Genomic DNA, 19,197 nt, shown 5'->3' on the forward strand with positions numbered 1-19,197 from the left:
CACTATAAACAAATACTCTATCATTTGTACAAACATTTCGTATCCAAACATTTACTATGCGTCTAGCAACCGTAAATATGCGTAGCGTAGAGTTCTTTTTCTGCGCAAATGTTCGTTCATTCGCGAATCTGTATAAATTAATGATTGGTTAATTAATACAAAAAAATCGCAAAATTCAATATAATCTGTTTAATATAATTTATTCAACATAAGCCGCTCTATTCGCTCACGAGAGGTATTGTTATCACTTTTCATATATTACAATAATGTACTATACGTTGAACACTACTGATACATCTACATATATTTTTAATTTATTTTGCTTATTCTTTAAAAGAGAAAAGTTGTTGAGAAAGATATAATAAAATAAAATTTTATTCCTATACAAAGCATTTATCTTAAAATAAAATATAAAAATAATATTTCTCATAAATTCAAATAAATCTATCATTGTATATCATTGTAAATCTATCATTGTATAACAACAGTATTTATTATAATTAAACAAATTTTCAGATTGATTATTTGTAATACTGATGAACATGTAACAATGATATTTTTGCTTCACATATATTATAGTCAATTATTTGTGGTCATTACAAACATTTAAATTACAAATAAATATTAAGTATAAATATTACCAAGTTATACTTACAATTGATCGATATTAACTTAAGTCCAAACGAAAGATTAAAATATAATTTTATAATCAATATATATATGTTATTGTACATACCGGATACCGTTACTACTCACATTATAATCATTAAAACAATTTCGACCGAATGCATTATTTTATTAGTGTGCACTATTATTTAATCAATCAACTGTGAGTTTACTCAAAGAGAGTGTCCGTGAGAGTGTTTTCAATGAGGCAATAATAGACATTATTTTTTATTTATATCTATATGTCGCGACAAGAATAGATATGACTTCAAAACATTACTATCTCCCTTCCTAAGTTCCTAAGTTAATATTACATATGCGTAGTCGCGTTAGTCTTCGTTAGTCTATTTATAACTAGCACTGTACATCAGTGTTATTCCAACTGCTGAGAAATAAATTTGTATCGACCAAGTAATTCATCGATCGCGCTTAACACTCGAATAAGACTTAGAGAGCGTAGAGCGAGTAAAATGTGTCACGACAAAGATTTTCAAAAATGGATTCAAAAAGTGATGTCGAAGATTATCGAGAAACTTGGACTAGATGCCGACAAAGTTCGGTACTCTGAATTACTCAAATCCATCGACAGAGGAATGACTAGTCTTCGTACTTCTGCAATTCGAAGACAAAACGAAAGGAGAGGATAACGAACTGTCTATTGCAATTGAAAAGACCTTTGCAGGAACATATGGGAGAATACACTATTCATGGTGATTCTCCGAATTTCACAACGAAATTGAATTCTGTTTTACCAAACGTATGCCCGACCTGATGAAAATCGACCGTGCGAAATGCATTTACGCGAAGGAACAACCACTCTTCGACACAGTGATTGCTCTAGAAGACGTCACCAAACGAGGATATCATTCTTGTAGTCATCGATGCTCCCTTGGAATACACATTGGCGATGGTATACGTGAGATGAGGCGATTCCATAAAGGCAAAGGATACGCTAATCACGGAGTCTGATGAGATGATTGTAAAATTTAAATTCTTATGGATCGTTATATTATAATATTATTTTATAATTTTCACTTTCAGCAATATAATTAAATAATAATGTAAATATTTTGTATAAATTCTCTTCAAATCGTCAGGTCTATCTTCTCGCACAGATAGTTTAACAATTTATTTTCTATTTACGGATTAGCTATAGGAGGTCACTTTATTGTTAGATAAAAATCTGAAAAATATTATATAAGAAATGAATTATACGTCTTTACATTATTTTAGAAATAATTACATACAACGTGGAAATTTGTAGTTTTTTAAATTGCACATATTGTTAAGAGTCTCATAAAGTTGCAAAATAATATTACATTTTTTCATAAGCCTTACATTTCTTTACTTGTATTGTGTAACTCATGAGTGATTTGAATGATATTTAGTAAAACAATTATCATTAATATAATTGTAAAAGTTCATGTGACTCGAATTCTTTAGATGGATAAGTCACAACTTTCGACTCAATAACGAGATTTTGTTTTACTGAATATATTTTGGTTTTAAATATAGATAGGATATGTAAAAAAGAAAAATTTGTAAGATTCATCAAAAAAACAAAACGTAACAAAACGTTCGTTGTATAAAATATTCTTTATGACTGAACAATATTATTTTATAACATATCGTTGTAGATTGTTTTAATCAATAATCATGATGTATAAATTTCATAAATGAAATAACGAAATATAATTAAATATGCACACTCATAAACAAGTGTAACGCAAATTTCAAATCAATGTAATGGTTTTAATATAATAAACATATTGTTATGTTATAAATTGTTTACAAGCTTTACAACATCTTAAAATAAACTATTTTATTTTATTGTTCTGTCATATAGGTATTGTTTTTATTATTTATTATTTATTAAATTCATTTTCTTCGTTTATTTTTTTTAAGTTTACTAAAGATTTAAATGAGAATAATTAGAGGAAAATAGTTGATAATATAGATCTTCTAAGAAAAAGATCCTTTATTTTTCAGAAATTAGAGATTACATTTTATTAATATTGAAAAACATGATCTATTTAAATAATTAAAGAAATAAAAAGTCATAACTCATATATTCATTTATTTCTATATAAAATCAGCTAAAAGCAGATTTTTCAAATGCTACAATTAAATTTTTACGATTTTTTTTTTGCAAATTGTGTAACTGAAACAATAATGAGTGCATTATTAATAAATATTAAGTAAGTTTATATGTTTATAGTTTTATGAAATTATTTTATTTACATATTTTTCTTTCTTATTTTTCTCATAATAATTTTAAGTATAAAATAGGAATATAGTATAAATCACCTAACTGTCCCTAAGATAGCCGTCATAAGAAATGATAACTTAATCTTTATAGTTGCGCTATTATTTGTATCTTACGGAATAGCAAAAAGGAAACATAAATTAAAATATTATATTTTATAAAATATAATATTTTTTATCAACTGCGTTTAATAATCGATAATCGATTTCATTATCATGATATTTAAAACGATGCCTGTCCGAAACCTTTTTCCAAAGCAACTATTCTTAATCAACTAATTACGAATTTTCCATGTCATGTTCGAATAATAAATATTCTTCTTTTGCATATCTCATACAATTTTTTAACATACTTTGAATTACATAATATTGCAAAACATTAATATACTTCTCCCACTCATAATGGTAACTTTATTTTACATATTTGTACACTTTCGTATCTTCAGAAGTTAGTGTGTTTCTTTCTGTATAAGAGAAGAGCCGTATTGTCCGATCTATCGAGGAATGAGTTTGCATTGATCGATAATTCACGTTTATATTGATATTCGCATACGACTACTCGGTCACACTTGCGGCAAATAAAATGGCTCACGACGAAGATTTTCAGAAATGGATTAAAAAAGTGATGTTGAAAATTATTGAGAATCTCGAACTTGACGCTGACGAAAAGTTCGATATGAATTATTTAAATCCATCGAGAAAGTAATGTCCACTCTACATTTCGTAAGTCTACGGTTTGAAAATAAAACGAAAGATCAGAACGAAGAATTGCCTTTTGTATTAAAAGTCCCTTTACAGGGATATTTGATAGAATATAACATTGCTGCCATTAGTACTTACATTAAGTCTCAAATTCACAACGAAATTATATTTTATCAAATGAATACGGCCGAACAGATGAAAACGCGAAATATATTTATGTGAACGAACAATCGCCCATCGATACCGTGAATCGCTCTAGAAAAGACATCACGAAACGAGGATATTATCCTTGTTCGCAAAAGTATTCCACTTCTTTAGAACACATCTTGGCGACATAGTGCGCGAGATGGGACGATCCCACGGCAAAGGATACGCTATGAAGGAGCTACAGCCAGAAAAGTTCTTCGATATTGTATCACGATTGCAAGAAGTTAGATATCTTAAGACGTCGACGACCATGCACGGCATTGCTTGCAATATTTTTTTCGCTGCGAGCGGTGGCCTATCTTCGCCGACACGGCTATGATGCAGTTTTCTGCGATAAGATCGAAGAAGACGTACTTTCGAAGACGCGTATGACGTGGTGATGAAAAAAATTGGTGGAACCGCTGGAGCCGTTATCCACGTTATGTCATGGCGACTTTACAATGGATAATATTCTCTTTAAGACAGAGGATAATGGACAAATTTGGACGATGTTGATTGACTTCGCATTTTTCAGATATTCGACTCCGGTTGTTGATCTTTCCACGTTCCTGCATATAAGTTGTTCGAATGAATTGAGAAAAGACAGGTTCTTCGAGATTTTACGAGCATATCATGACGAACTAAAAAAATATCTGCCAGAGGCTGGCGTTTGGAACATCGAAAAATATTCTTACGAAATTATACTGGACGATTATAAGAGAGGCGGTCTTTTCGGTTTTGTTCTTATTTCTTTTTATATGCCAATAATGATGGGATATATAAATTCAAGTACACTTGTACAAGATATGAAAGAAATTGGCGCAGTAAATTTTTTTGAAACAACATAAATATGACGGTGGAGACAAAATATGTAAAATACTTGCTGACATGTTATTGCAGCTGAGAGACCTTGGTTGTTTGAAACATTTTACAGAAAAATATAATGTGTGAAATAATACAAATTTATAAAATAGATTTGCCCATTAATGATTATGAAATACACATTAAAAGATGTTTAAATAATCACGTACCTAAGATAATCACAAGACTACTAAAATTATTAATCAAGAGTTTTAGATTATTTCACGAAATTATGCCACTTTCTTTTATTATACGATGCAACTAAAATAACGTGTAAACATTTCGTATGATTTGTTTTTAAATTGATGAATTATTTTTTCACACAAATAGATTAATTATTTTCTGCGAGTTAGCTTATCAAAACTTACTCAAAAATCTGAAAAATATTATGTGACAAATAATTATGTTTCATTATGTCTAATTATAATAATATTAATATAAATATTAATTATGTCTAGTTAATTAATATTAATATTAATATAAATAATATTAATATGTCTAATTATATGAGAAATTATATGTTCTTTCTTTATTTTAAAATTAATGAAAATACATACAAATTATGTTTTGTAGTTTCATATTGTATTGAATTGTTAAAGTGTCATAATATTACAGAATAATATTTGGTTTTTTCCTGTCATGAATACATAATTCTCTTTATATTTGTATTGTATACAGATTTTATAGAAACGTTTACTTTCCAACGTTTACTTTCCATATTTGTAATAGTAATTAATATAATCGAATTTTTTAAATGAATACATTGCAGTAATTTTTAACTCTACAATCAAATCCTATTTTATCGGATGTATTTTCCTTTTTACTAATATCAATAGGATACATTAATGACGGTATAAAAAAGTTGCACAAGACTTAAAAAAATTGTATAAGATTTATCAAAAGAAAAAAATTTAACAAATAAAGATTGTAATCGTAATTGATCGTATAAAATGTTTTTGTATATCCGACCATCATTTTTTATTATCATACCATTATTTATATTATTATTTATTTTTTTAAACATATCGTAACATTAGGTTACTACTAATCAATAATCACATGTATATTTTATAAAATTTAAACAAAAATACAGGTGTTGCAGACATGCATAGTTATAAACAAATGTAATAGATATACATAAATTTCCAATCAATGTAATAATTTCGATGTAAATATGATTTTATGTGATGAATTGTTTACACCTTTTATATTCTTTTAAAAACTGTCTTTATTTTATTCTGATCACATATTTATTGTTTATCACGTTCGTCTATCTCTTTAATATTTATAAAAATTTAATGATGAACATTAACTTTTATATATATATTTCTAATTTCTAATTTTGCTTATTTTTTAAGAAGGAAGAACAGTTAATAGAGATATAATAACATGTAAATTGTTACAGAATATTTAACTTAAAATAGGCATAAAAATAATATTATAAAGGGAATCCTCTCAAATCTAATATATTCTATAATTGAATAGTTTCTATAATTGTATAAACTAATTGGGTCGCTATTTATATTAATAATATTAATAATATAAATATTAATAAAAAATGTGATAGTGAAATATAATTTGTTCCATGTATCATGTTCAATTGTTAATACCATGATTACATTTTAGTGTATAATATGATATCAAAATCAGTATTTAACAGTTTCGTAAGTCTCGCAAAAATTATGCTACTATTATACTACTTATTTTATTTTGTAAAACTGTGAGCACTTAGACACATCAGTGTATGTCAGTCGAATCTATGCTCATTGGATCTGCTCATCTTTCTCTATTCAAAATCTTTCTTCTATGGTGTAATATTTTCATCAGCTAGAATTTAAAAATAATTGCTTATTATAAACTGATTAAATTGTTGGATGAACTCTATATTATATCTTTCATAATTAGTTATAGTAAAAATTGCTACTTACTAATGATTATATAAAATATAAAATATAAAATAGATATAACAAGAAAAAAGTACTTCTGCAATATTGAAACTTAAAACATTTATGTGAAAGAAAGAAAATACAAAAAACATCATAATCGTACTAGCAATCTATAGGTTTCATGTTTATAATAAATGTAAATTTATGCTTGTCTACTTGTGTGACGTATAAATATGTATGTACAAAATAAATATTTCGAAAATATAAATATGAGCTATTATGACTACGTAATAGCGTAGATATATATAGCAACATATTTTATATATAAATTGCAAATAAATAATAATAATTAACATGTCAGATGTTTTTTAGTCATATTATCATTAATAGTTAAAATGATTCTGGACGATTCTGTCCGTGATTTTTTTCCAAAGTAATTTTTTAATTTTTCAAACATCACAAATCTTCCATGTCATGCACTAATAATAAATAATATATTTTTGTATATCTGCACATTGTGATAATGCAGATCGGCAAGTTCCACAGTTTCGCCACTATATATTAATATTCTCCTGTTTTATATTTGCACTTCCTATTTGCATAAGTTAGTCATCTATTTGAAGGACAAATTGTTAATCAAATGTCCGATCTATCGAAAAGTGAAGAATTTATCGTTAATCGATAACTCACATTTGCGTTGACATTCAACTCAAATATGGCTGATATATTCTTGTAGATAGTTGAGGACAATATAATCTGTCTCACAACAGATAAGTGGATTAAAGAAATGATGTCGAAAAGATTATCGATGATCTTGAACTGAAAGTCAGCATATGTGTTATCTGAATTCCATCCATAAAAATAGACTAACTGACTACTTTGCATATCATATTTCTGCAGTTTGAAAAAACGAAACAAAAGATCAGACCAAGGAACTGTCTATTATATTTAAAAAAAAAAAAAAAAAAAAAAAAAAAAAAAAAAAAAAAAAAAAAAAAACTTCCGCAAAGACATACTCGCACTGATTTTCAGTTTCACAACGAAATTTTATTTTATCAAATGTATATCCCAATCGGACAAAAACTACGAGATGCGTTTACATGGACGATTGTCCACTGATTGGGTAATTATTTTTAAAGATATCAATAATCAAGATTATTATTTTTGTCTATATAAGTAAAATGTTCTTTTGGAATCTACATCGGCAGTAATTCGCGAGTTAGAATGATTCTATGGTAAAGATCATGAAGAATCTGCAGTGAAAGAAATTTTTTCGCTCTTGTGGAATAAGACTTCGAGAAACTAGATACGATAAAAAGATAGAAAACGATACTGTAGTTCATATCAATCTGACTGAGATGTGAGTGGTGGAATATCTATCACGGTCATGACGCAATCTTCTGCAATAAAGCGGAATACTTTACTTTCGAATATATTTGACAAAATGATGAGGAAAACATTGGAGCCGCAGACGTATCTGTCCACATTACACCCTGATGATTTTATATTCTTTTCAGAACAAAAATGACGGACAGCACTGAACAATGTTGATCGAAACTTTTAAATGTCACTTTTGAGATATATGATGCCTATGATTGATTCGTCGTATCTCTACTTTGTTGAATAAAATGAGAAAAGATAAGTTCTCCGAGATAATACAAATTTATAACGCTTAATTGAAGAAGTATTTGCTGCAGAGTTACATAGTTGGATCTAATTATCGAGAAATATTCATTTAAGATTCTATTCCATTTTAGGAGAGATGCTCTCTTCGGTTTTGTTGTCGTCTTGTTGTAATCTCTTTTTTTACTATAGTATTAATGAGATGTAATGGCGATGCAGGAAACTAAGAAGCTCATCGGAGAAAATTATAATAAACAGGCAAAGATGACATGTCCAAGATGTTAATTAAAGTGTTGCTGCATCGAGAAATCTTAGCTGCTTTACATATTTTTCAGAAAAAAATATTATTTCATAGTACAATGTAACACTGTTAATTACTATCAATCACATTTAAATAGAAAAAAATTCAATTAATTGACTAGATAGATATCATAGAAATGTACAATGGAAACAGAATAACCTTTAATAAATCATTTTTATAGATATAATAAAATAGAATATTTGTTTTTTCATTAGTTTACATCACTAAGAAACGATTTTTACAATCATGTTCTTATCCACACTCATTTGTTCATCCATTAACTAATTATCTAATTTACAATAAATAATTCCTAATACTTTCTATGAGTCTTTTTTTGTCTACATATTAAACGCTTAACATTTATTCGCCCTTATACACGTTATCGCTTTATATTATTTAATTATCTATATAATTTCATTGCATTTTTTTGTACTACGCATCTATCTCCATTTTCTTTTCATTATTTTTCTTTCTTTCAATGTCTTTTCTTTTTTTTTTTAATTTCCTTTCTCCTTTTTTCTAACTCTTTCGTTTCACGTATCATATTACTAATGTCGTAATTACATAACGAATATCTAAATTACGAATAAGTTACTAATTAAGTTAAAATCAATATGTATTAATATAATTGATTTTAATCAAATGAAAAATTAAAATATAAATTTTTGATCAACCAATGTTTTGGATATCTATTAAAATAATTTCGAATGATTGTCGACGCATTATTTCCAAAATGTTTTCTGTTTTTTAACATTTATTATCATTATAATTGTGAATCTTCTCAAGAAGATTTCTCTTGAGAGTGTGTAAATAAGACAATAACAAGCATTGTTTTTCCGCTTGTTATGATGATGTGTCTTGTTGATAAGTCACAATGTCAAGAAAATATCTTTCTCCCACTCTTTAAGCTAGTATCATATTGTTATTTTCTATTCGTATCATCAGTTGTTATGATCTATTTGAAGTAAGTACTACACATCAGTATTCTTCAGCTAACGAGGAATAAATCTGTATCAACAATTCACAATCGCGTTAAAACTGGAATAAGATTTAATCGTAGAGTGAATAAAATGTGTAACAGCAAAGATTTTCAAAAATGGATTCAAGAAGTGATGTCGAAGATTATCGAGAAACTTGGACTAGATGCCGACAAAGTTCGGTATAAGGTACTTAAATCCACCGACAGAATGATGGCTAGCACACACTTCGTACTTCTGCGATTCAAAGACAAGACGAAAGGAGAGGATAATGAACTGTCTATTGTATTGAAAAGACCTTTGCAGGAACGGGGAGATATGGGAGAATATAGTACTCGTGATGATTCTCAATTTCACAACGAAATTCTGTTTTACCAAACGTATGCTCGACCGGATGAGAACTATGCGAGATGCATTTACGCAAACGAAGGAGCGCCCGGTGATAGTGTGATCGCTCTAGAAGACGTCACAAAAAGAGGATATCATCTCTGTCCGCATAAGTATTACGCCCCTTTAGAATACGTGTTGGCGGTGGTGCGCGAGATCGGGCGATTCCACGGCAAAGGATACGCTATGAAGGAGCTGCAGCCGGAAAAGTTCTTCGATATTGTGTCACGATTGCAAGAGGTTAGATATTTTAATACGTCAATGAACATGTACAAAGATATTTGTAATATTTATGCACCGCGAGCAGTGGAATATCTTCGCCGTCAAGGCTACGATACCGTTTTCTGCGACAAGATGGAAGCCGTACTTTCGAACGCATTTGACGAAGTGATGATGAAAACGGTGGAGCCGCTGGAGCCCCTGTCCACCTTGTGTCACGGCGATGTCACGTTGGATAATATTCTTTTTGGGAGAAAGAATGATGGACAAGTTCGAGCGATGCTAATTGACTTTGCACTTCTCAGATATTCGACTCCCGTCATCGATCTTTCCACGTACCTGCATATAGGTTGCCCGAATGAATTGAGGAAAGATAAATTTTTGGAAATAATGCGAGCGTATCACGACGAATTGAAAAAATATTTACTAGAGGCTGGCGTTTGGAATATTGAGAAATATTCTTACGAAGCTATATTAGACGATTACAAGAGAGGTGGTCTTTTCGGTTTTGTTATCGCTTCCTTGTATATGTCGATATTATTGGGATATTTCCAACCAAATAAGCAAGATTTCATAACAATAGGTTTGATTAAATATGTGACGCAGCATAAGTACGATGGCGGAGATGAACTATGCAAAATGCTCGCCGACATGTTATTGCATTTGAGAGATCTTGGTTGTTTGAAAGATATATTAGAATAATATGAAATAATATATAGATGTATAAAGAATAAATTAGTATTCATTAATGTTTATGAAGTACATATCGAATGATATTTAAATAATTACGTACTATAATTACTCTGGAGAATTAATGTAAAATTAAAATAGTTATAACAGTTATATAGCTGATAATATTATCTCAGAAAATTATGTCGCTTTCATCAATACAATTGAAATAATATATATTTTTCTACGAATTCTCTTCAAAATAGCTAATTACTTTTTTCATAAACGAATAAACCAATGATTTTTTTACAAGGCAATATGTTAAAAATCTACTTCATAGCTAAATGAAAGTGTAAGAATAATTCCTCAGACAGATAAGTCTTCCAATTCTACAACGAAATTTTGTTCTACGAAAGGTTCAACAACAAGATTTGCTTTTGCATTAATAAATAGCACTTTATTAATTCAAAAATTGCTCTAAAATATTCACAAAAATGTTATTCTTATATACGTACAAGTATATAAGAATTATATAGTATAAGTATATTTCTTGTATAAATACAAAGATTTTTTTTGGCATATACAGTATCAGGTTACCCGTAGCCCTGATGATGTGAACTGCAATGTTCAAGAAACGTTGGCATTTAATAATAACACGAATAATACTTGTAATCATATTAACTTTTTTGAAAATAGTAACCGTGGAAGCCTTAAAAGCTTTACAAACAATTAGCAATTTAAAATATTCTTTGTACAAATTTTTTATATAAATATTATTTTATAACGTCATAATTTTTATAATGTCATAATTTTTTAGATTGTTAAAAATGAGTAATCACAATGTATAAATTTAAAACAATTTAAATCAAATAAACAAGTGTAACAAATAGACACAAATTACAAATCAATAATTTTCAAATAATAAATATTCTATTATTTATAATAATTTATATAATGCATTATTTATAGCCATTACATTACTTTAAAATTAATCATTGTTTTGTTTTGTTGTCTTGTATTTGTTATATTAATTTTGTTTTTTTGGTTTATTTCTCAACTTTTAATAAAAATTTAATAATAACACTATTTACCTACTTTTATATATATTTCTAATTTATTTTGCTCATTTCTTAAAAAAATAACCGTAGAAAGAAATGCAATAATATAAATTTCATACAGAATATTTATGTTACATAAGTATACAAAAACAGTATTTTATTTTAAATAAGTTGAAGCAAATCTTATAAATTTTATAATAATGGTTACTATATTTGAGATTTACCTATTCGCTTTTTATTTTAATAATATTGATCATATATATAAGATAATAGTGAAATATAATTTATTTCCTCACGTTACTAATATCATCATTACATTTTGGCATAGGATGTGATATCGGAATCAATGCGCAATAGTTTTTAAAAATTCTCAAAAGTCACAAAAGTTACTTCATTTTATTAAAATGTAAGTGGCAGAACACATTCACGAATCAAAGTTGCAGGTTCATTCCGTAGGCTCTCTTTTATTATATTTGAAATCTTTCTTTTTATGTCACTATATTTTCATCAAAAAGATGTGATGACTTTAAAATAACTGGACATTGTAATTAATTGTTAAGTAACTATATTAAGTAATATTCCGTGATTAGTTAGTTAAACAGAATTTACTGATACTGATTATATGCAATATACATACGGATATTATAGAAATATTTCTGCAATAATGCTTTTAAAAACTTCTGTAAAAAAATAATTTCTGCTCGTCACAGTTATACTGATCGATTTACGAGCATTGTATGTGTAATATGTAAATATATACATATGCTTGTGTTAATGTGTGAATATATAAGTTAAAAATAAATACTACAAAATATAAATGTAATAGTTAAATTACGCATTTCAAATATTTACGTAATTGCGTATTAAATAAAAAATTAAAATGTAATATTTTTAATCAACTACATGCGTTCGATAATTTTATTAAACTTTATTAAGCGGTTTAAATAATGAAAACAATTTCGGATGTCCGTAACTTTTTTCCAAATATTTTTAATATTTCTAATTAATTATGAATCTTTTATATCATATACTGATAATAAATACTGTTTTTTTGCATATCCGCACATTGTAGCTATGTGCGTAGCCCACTAATGGCGATATATTAATAATATACATCCCCCACTTTTCATGTTAAATTCATATTTACATTTCCTATTTATATAAATTAATTAGTTATATATTTAGGGTACTGTCCATCAGTACTGTCCAATCTACTGAGGAATAAGTTTGCCTTAATCGTTAAATCACGCTCGTGTTAACATTCAGTTGATGTGTATAAAGCAAAAAAATGGCACAGGACAAAGAATGTAAAAAATGGATTAAAGAAATGATGTCGAAGATTATCGATAATCTTGATCTGGACGTCGACACATACGGTATGTTTATGTTTGTACTTTTATATATATATATATATATATATATATATATATATATATAAATTAAAAAAAAGTTGGTAATAATAAAATTATAAATATCAGATATTTACGCATTAATTGATTCAAATAAAAAATTTAAAATATATAGTATTTGTAATCATCTGATACATTCAACACTAAGTCTAATCTTTATTAAACGCATTTTAATAATTAAGACAGCTTTGTATGTTTGACCGTAATTTTTTTCTAAGGCAATATTTTCAATGAATTATTTATGAATTTCATGCGCAAATAATAAATATTGTTTTTCTGCATAACTGCACATGTAGCGTGTACGTAACTGGATGAATTACACAATATTGCAATACACACATGCAATACAAACATACTTCCCCTACTCTTCACGTAAACTACCATTTCCATTTCCTACTTACACGAGTTAGTTAATATATCTGTTTGATAAAGATCTATCAGTGCTGTCCAGCCTATCGAGGAATTTACACGTTTGCCTACAGACTGGTAATACGACTGGTAATATTAGAAAAAGATATAAAATGGCGCAAAACGAAGATTTTCAGAAATGGTTTAAAAAAGTGATGTCAAAGATTATTGAGAAACTTGAACTGGATGTCGACAAAGTTCAGTATGAATTACTTAAATCCAATGATAGAGCTATGACCACAATTCACTTTGTACTTCTGCAGTTTGAAAACAAAACGAGAGGAGAGAATAAGGAATTGTCTATTGTATTGAAAAGACCCTTGCAGGAATATTTGGGAGAATATACTATTCGCCCTGAATTTCAATTTAACAATGAAATTTTGTTTTATCAAATGTATGCCCGACCGGACGAAAACTACGCGAGATGCATTTACGCGAAGAAACAACCACTCTCTGACACGGTGATCGTTCTAGAAGACGTAACCAAACGAGAATATCATCCTTGTCCTCATCAATACCATGCTCCTTTAGAATACACGTTGGCGGTAATACGCGAGATGGGACGATTCCATGGGAAAGGGTACGCTATGAAGAAACTGCAGCCAGAAAAATTCTTCGATATTGTGTCACGATTGCAGGAAGTTAAATATCTTCAAAAAACGCCAAATATTTATATACATCTTTGTAATATTAATTCGCCGCGAGCGGTGGAATATCTTCGCCGTCAGGGCTATGACACAGTTTTCTGCGATAAGATGGAAGCCGTACTTTCGAACGCGTTTGACGAAGTGATGATGAAAACGGTGGAACCATCGGAGCCCTTGTCCACCTTATGTCACGGCGATTTTACACTGGATAACTGTCTTTTTAGGACAAAGGACGATGGACAAATTCGAGCGATGCCGATTGACCTCGCATTTTTCAGATACTCGACTCCTGTCGTCGATCTTTCCACGTATCTGCTTCTGCATTGCTCGCAATTGGGAAAAGAGAGGTTCTTCGAGGTTATGCGAGCGTATCACGAGGAATTAAAAAAGTATCTGCTGGAGGCTGGCGTTTGGGATGTCAAAAAGTACTCTTACGAAGCTATATTGGAAGATTACAGGAAAGGTGCTCTTTTCGGCTTCGTAATCGCTTCTTATCATGTACCATTATTATTGGGATGTTCCAAGCCGGAAACGTTCAGAGGAGAGATAGTAAGGATGGGTATGGTGAAATATTTGGAGCATCATAAATATGATGGCGGCGACAAAGTATGTAAAATACTTGCTGACACGTTATTGCAACTGAAAGATCTCGGTTGTTTGAAACATATATTAGAATAGTGTGAAATAATATAAATTCATAAAGCAGAATGTTATATCCTTTAATGAAAATATATGTTGTGACATGTTTAAAGAATCACTCGTTTAGGATAAACGTAAAACTGAAATAATTATGGTAATTACGGATTATTAATATTAAAATTATTTCACTTTAGCGGCATAAATATTGTTAATATAAGCTTTTTTGTACAAATTATGTGCAAATCGACGGATTACTTTCTCGTACGTATAGCTTAATATATAATATTTTCTCGTTTTTGTTAGATTTCAGAAACTTACTTTAGTTAGATATCAGAAACTTACTTTATTGTTATATAAAAATCTAAAAAATATGATATTTGATAAGGAATTATAGATTTTCATATTAAAGATAATCATATGCAAATGAATATATCGTTGCTAATTCGTAATTTTAAACTACATCTTTAAAAGTTTTATAATGTCACAAAATAATATTAGATAATATATATAATATTAATAATATTAATAATATTAGATCTTTCCCTGTTATTACAATTCTTATATACATACATGTGTGTGTGTGTGTGTGTGTGTGTGTGTTCTGCATATAATAGTCTTTATAATTAAGTAACCCACACGGCTCGCTGTTTTCATTAATAATATTAATAATATAAGATAGAGAAACATAGATAGTGAAACAAAGTTTATTTTAAGTATCATGTTCAAATGCTAATATTATATCATTTTAGTGTGACATGTGATATCGATATCAAGGTACAATAATTTTGTGAAAAATTTCATTATTGTTAAATATTATTTTGTTTTAAATATTATTTTGTTTTATAAAAATATGAAAGTCTGTACACGTCAATTTTTTCGTGAGTCGAATCTACGCAAGTTAATTTGACTATATTTATTTCCTGCGAAATCTTATCCTGTTCTAATATTTTCATCAGAAGAATGTTACAAGCTTAAAGTAACTTTTAAAAGTTTTTTTTTAACTGTTAATTAAGTATACTGAATAATCCGCGAATAGTTACATTAAAAATGCCACTCATATCGATTGTACGTAATTCAAAACATATAATAAGAAATATATACAACAATAGAAAAAGAAGATACCTCTGCAATTGACTCTAAAAAATTCTATGTAAAAGAAAAATACATTATTATTTTTTTATACTTTACTACTATTCATACTTGTGCCAGCCGCATACATTGAACATTATATATGCAAAATGTAAAGATGTGCTCGTATTTATGTGATTATGATGACATGTAAATGAGTACGTCCAAAACAAATATCTTGAACTATATAAGAACCTAATATAAGTATTGTAGCTATGTACTCGCCATAATATAATAATACATAAATTCCAAAAAAATAATAATAAAGTTGTATATATTAGATATTTTTACGTATAGTGTTGTTACGTGTAATTAATTCCAAATAAAGATTAAAATATATAATATTTGTAATCGTTCAGTACCTTTAATAATTTCAATAATTCTGTTTTGACAATTAAAATAGTTTCGTATGTCTGTAACATTTTTCAAGACAATATTTTCAACCAATTAATTATGAATTTTTTATGCCATGCGCCAACAGTAAACATTTTTTTTGTACATCTGAACATTTCAATGATCTGCACTGTCTGTCGAGTTGCACAATATCGTGATACACAAATCCTACTTCTCCTACTCATTATATCAATTCGCATATATATAATATTCGCATATCATATTTACAGTGCAGTCTAATCTATCGAGTGATAAGTGTGCGCTGATTGCTTTAATACTCGGATACGGCAAGTAATACTTGTAAAGTATGTAGAATGGCGCAAAATAAAAATTATCAAACATGGATTAAAGAAGTAATGTCAAAGATTATCGAGAATTTGGAACTGAACTGTAGAGAGAGTTCGCTATAAGCTATCTGAACCCATCGAATAGAATAATGACTAGCCTACACTTCGTATTTCTGCAATTCGAAGACAAAATCGAAAGGACAGGATGATGAACTGTCTATTGTATTAAAAAGACCTTTGCAGGGACATACGGGAGAGTATGATATTCGTAGTGATTCTCAATTTCACAACGAAATTTGGTTTTACCAAATGTATGCCCGACCGGACGAAAACTACGCGAGATGCATTTCTGTAGACAAACGACCGCCCTATGATTCGCTCTAGAAGATAGTCACTAAACTAGAGAATATCATCCTTGTCATCAATATCATACTCCTTTAGAATACACGTTGGTAATACGCGAAATGGGACGATTCCATGGCAAAGGATAACGCTATGAAGGAACTGCGAAACGAGAAAAATTCTTCGATATTGTGTCACGATTGCAGGAAGTTAAATATCTTGTTGAAAAATGTCAAATTTTTATGCACATCCTCGTAATATTAATTCGCCGCGAGCGATGGAATATCTTCGCCGTCAAGGCTACGATACAGCTTTCTGCGATAAGATAAAAGCCATACTTTCGAACGCGTTTGACGGAGTGACGATGAAAAACGGTGGAACCGCTGGAGCTCTTGTTTACGGCGATTTTACGTTAGATAATGTTCTTTTTAAGAACAGAGAACGATGGACAAATTCGAGTGACAAAGCCGATTGACTTCGCATTTTTCAGATACTCGACTCCCGTCGTCGATCTCTCTACGTATTTGCTTCTGCATTGCTCGCATGAGTTGAGAAAAGATAGGTTCTTCGAGATGATGCGAGCGTATCGCGACAAATTAAAAAAATATCTGTTAGAAGCTATTGGAATCATTTGGAATCGAGAAATACTCTTACGAGCCTATGTCTGGATGATTACAACAGAGATGTAATGTTCTCTTTGGTTTCGTAATTGCTTCATGCAACTACGCTGAGGCGAGAGGTAGTAGAAATGGGCATGTTGAAACATTTTCAGCTTCACAAATACGATGGCGGTGACAAAATGTGTAAAATACTTGCTGACATGTTATTGTATTTAAAAGATCCAGGGTTGTTTGAAACATATATTAGAATAGTGTGAAATAATACAAATTCATAAAGCAGGGATTTATATACTTTAATGTAAATTGTGACATGTTTAAAGAACCTACATTCATGTATGAACGTAAGACTAAAATAATTATCGTAATCACGGATCGTTAATATTACAATTATTCCACTTTCAGCGGCATAAATATTGTATAAACACTTCTTACGAATTATCTTCAAATCGACAGGTTACTTTCTCGCACGTAAAGCTTAATATTTTCTTGTTCTTTAAATATCAGAAACTTACTTTATTGTTAAAAAATCTGAAAAATATGACGTAAGAAAAGAATTATAAGTCTTCGTATTATCTTAAAGATAATCATATACAAATAAATATGAGGATTCGTAGTTTCTAATTATATCTTTAAAAGTCCTACAATGTCATAAAATAATATTAGATCTTTTCCTGAGGTTACAATTCTTTGTTTATACTGTATATAAATCTCAGAATGAGTGCTTTCCATATTTAGTTTAACAATTATCATTAATATAATTGTAAAAAATTCGTGTAAGTGAAATTCTTTAAACGGATAAGTTTCAGCAACTTTTAACCTTACAATGGGATTTTGTTCGATCAAATCAAATGTATTTTCTTTTCAACACATTTGCACTTATGGGAAACATAATGGGACAATGACGATATAAAGAATTTTATACATAAAATTCAAAGAAACGAAACTTAAAAGAGAATTCATTACATAATATATTTCTTAATCAATCAATATTATTTTACGACATATATCGTAATGTTGTAGATTGCTATGTATAAATTTTATGAAATGTAATACAAGGCGTTATAGATGTACACGGTTACAAATGAATGTAACAAATATACGAAAATTACTAATTAATGTAATAGTTATGACATAATAAATATGTTTTTATAAGTTATTTACATTCTTTTTGTAATATTTTAAAATAGTCTTAATTTTATTTTGTTATTTTATAGTCATATTTACACATTACTCGATTATCGAGAAAAGCGCGACGTGTCGTAAATTTTGCAGGCAATTGTCAATGGATTTTAGCAGCGCTGATATTTTTTAAAACAAAGGTTGTTAGGTTTTGCTCGTTGATTTGTATTATCTCTTGTCTTGATGTTTATCTCCTTTGCTGCTAAAATTCGAGATTAACTATCTTGATTTAATTCGCAGTAGATAAGATAACGAAAGACATTTTAATGCATGAAGTATTATTTGCTTCTATTCGAATTAAGATATTAATTGCATTAATGAATTTGCATTCGTTAATGAATGCAA

At 28.8% G+C, this 19,197-nt stretch overlaps 3 protein-coding genes and 1 pseudogene across 5 annotated transcripts in view; 3 read left to right on the plus strand and 1 right to left on the minus strand.

The window, feature by feature from the left end:
* Positions 1 to 19,197, minus strand: part of LOC105429716 (neurotrimin) — a 329,452-nt gene that overhangs the window by 147,917 nt on the left and 162,338 nt on the right. The gene's annotated exons all lie outside the window — the stretch shown is intronic.
* Positions 942 to 7,508, plus strand: LOC148937901 (uncharacterized; annotated as a pseudogene).
* On the plus strand, positions 9,431 to 12,618 carry LOC105429712 (uncharacterized). Its single transcript, XM_011642862.2, has one exon. It carries the CDS (start codon positions 9,561 to 9,563, stop codon positions 10,773 to 10,775), a length of 1,215 nt encoding a protein of 404 aa, XP_011641164.2. The 5' UTR covers positions 9,431 to 9,560; the 3' UTR covers positions 10,776 to 12,618.
* Positions 13,251 to 18,827, plus strand: LOC148937902 (uncharacterized). The gene has a single exon (XM_089085561.1). The coding sequence runs from the start codon at positions 13,731 to 13,733 to the stop codon at positions 14,940 to 14,942; it is 1,212 nt and encodes a 403-aa protein (XP_088941687.1). The 5' UTR covers positions 13,251 to 13,730; the 3' UTR covers positions 14,943 to 18,827.

Source organism: Pogonomyrmex barbatus, unplaced genomic scaffold, assembly GCF_055798465.1.
Source record: "Pogonomyrmex barbatus isolate J1 unplaced genomic scaffold, ASM5579846v1 scaffold10, whole genome shotgun sequence".
In the NCBI taxonomy this organism is placed as follows: Eukaryota; Metazoa; Arthropoda; class Insecta; order Hymenoptera; family Formicidae; genus Pogonomyrmex; species Pogonomyrmex barbatus.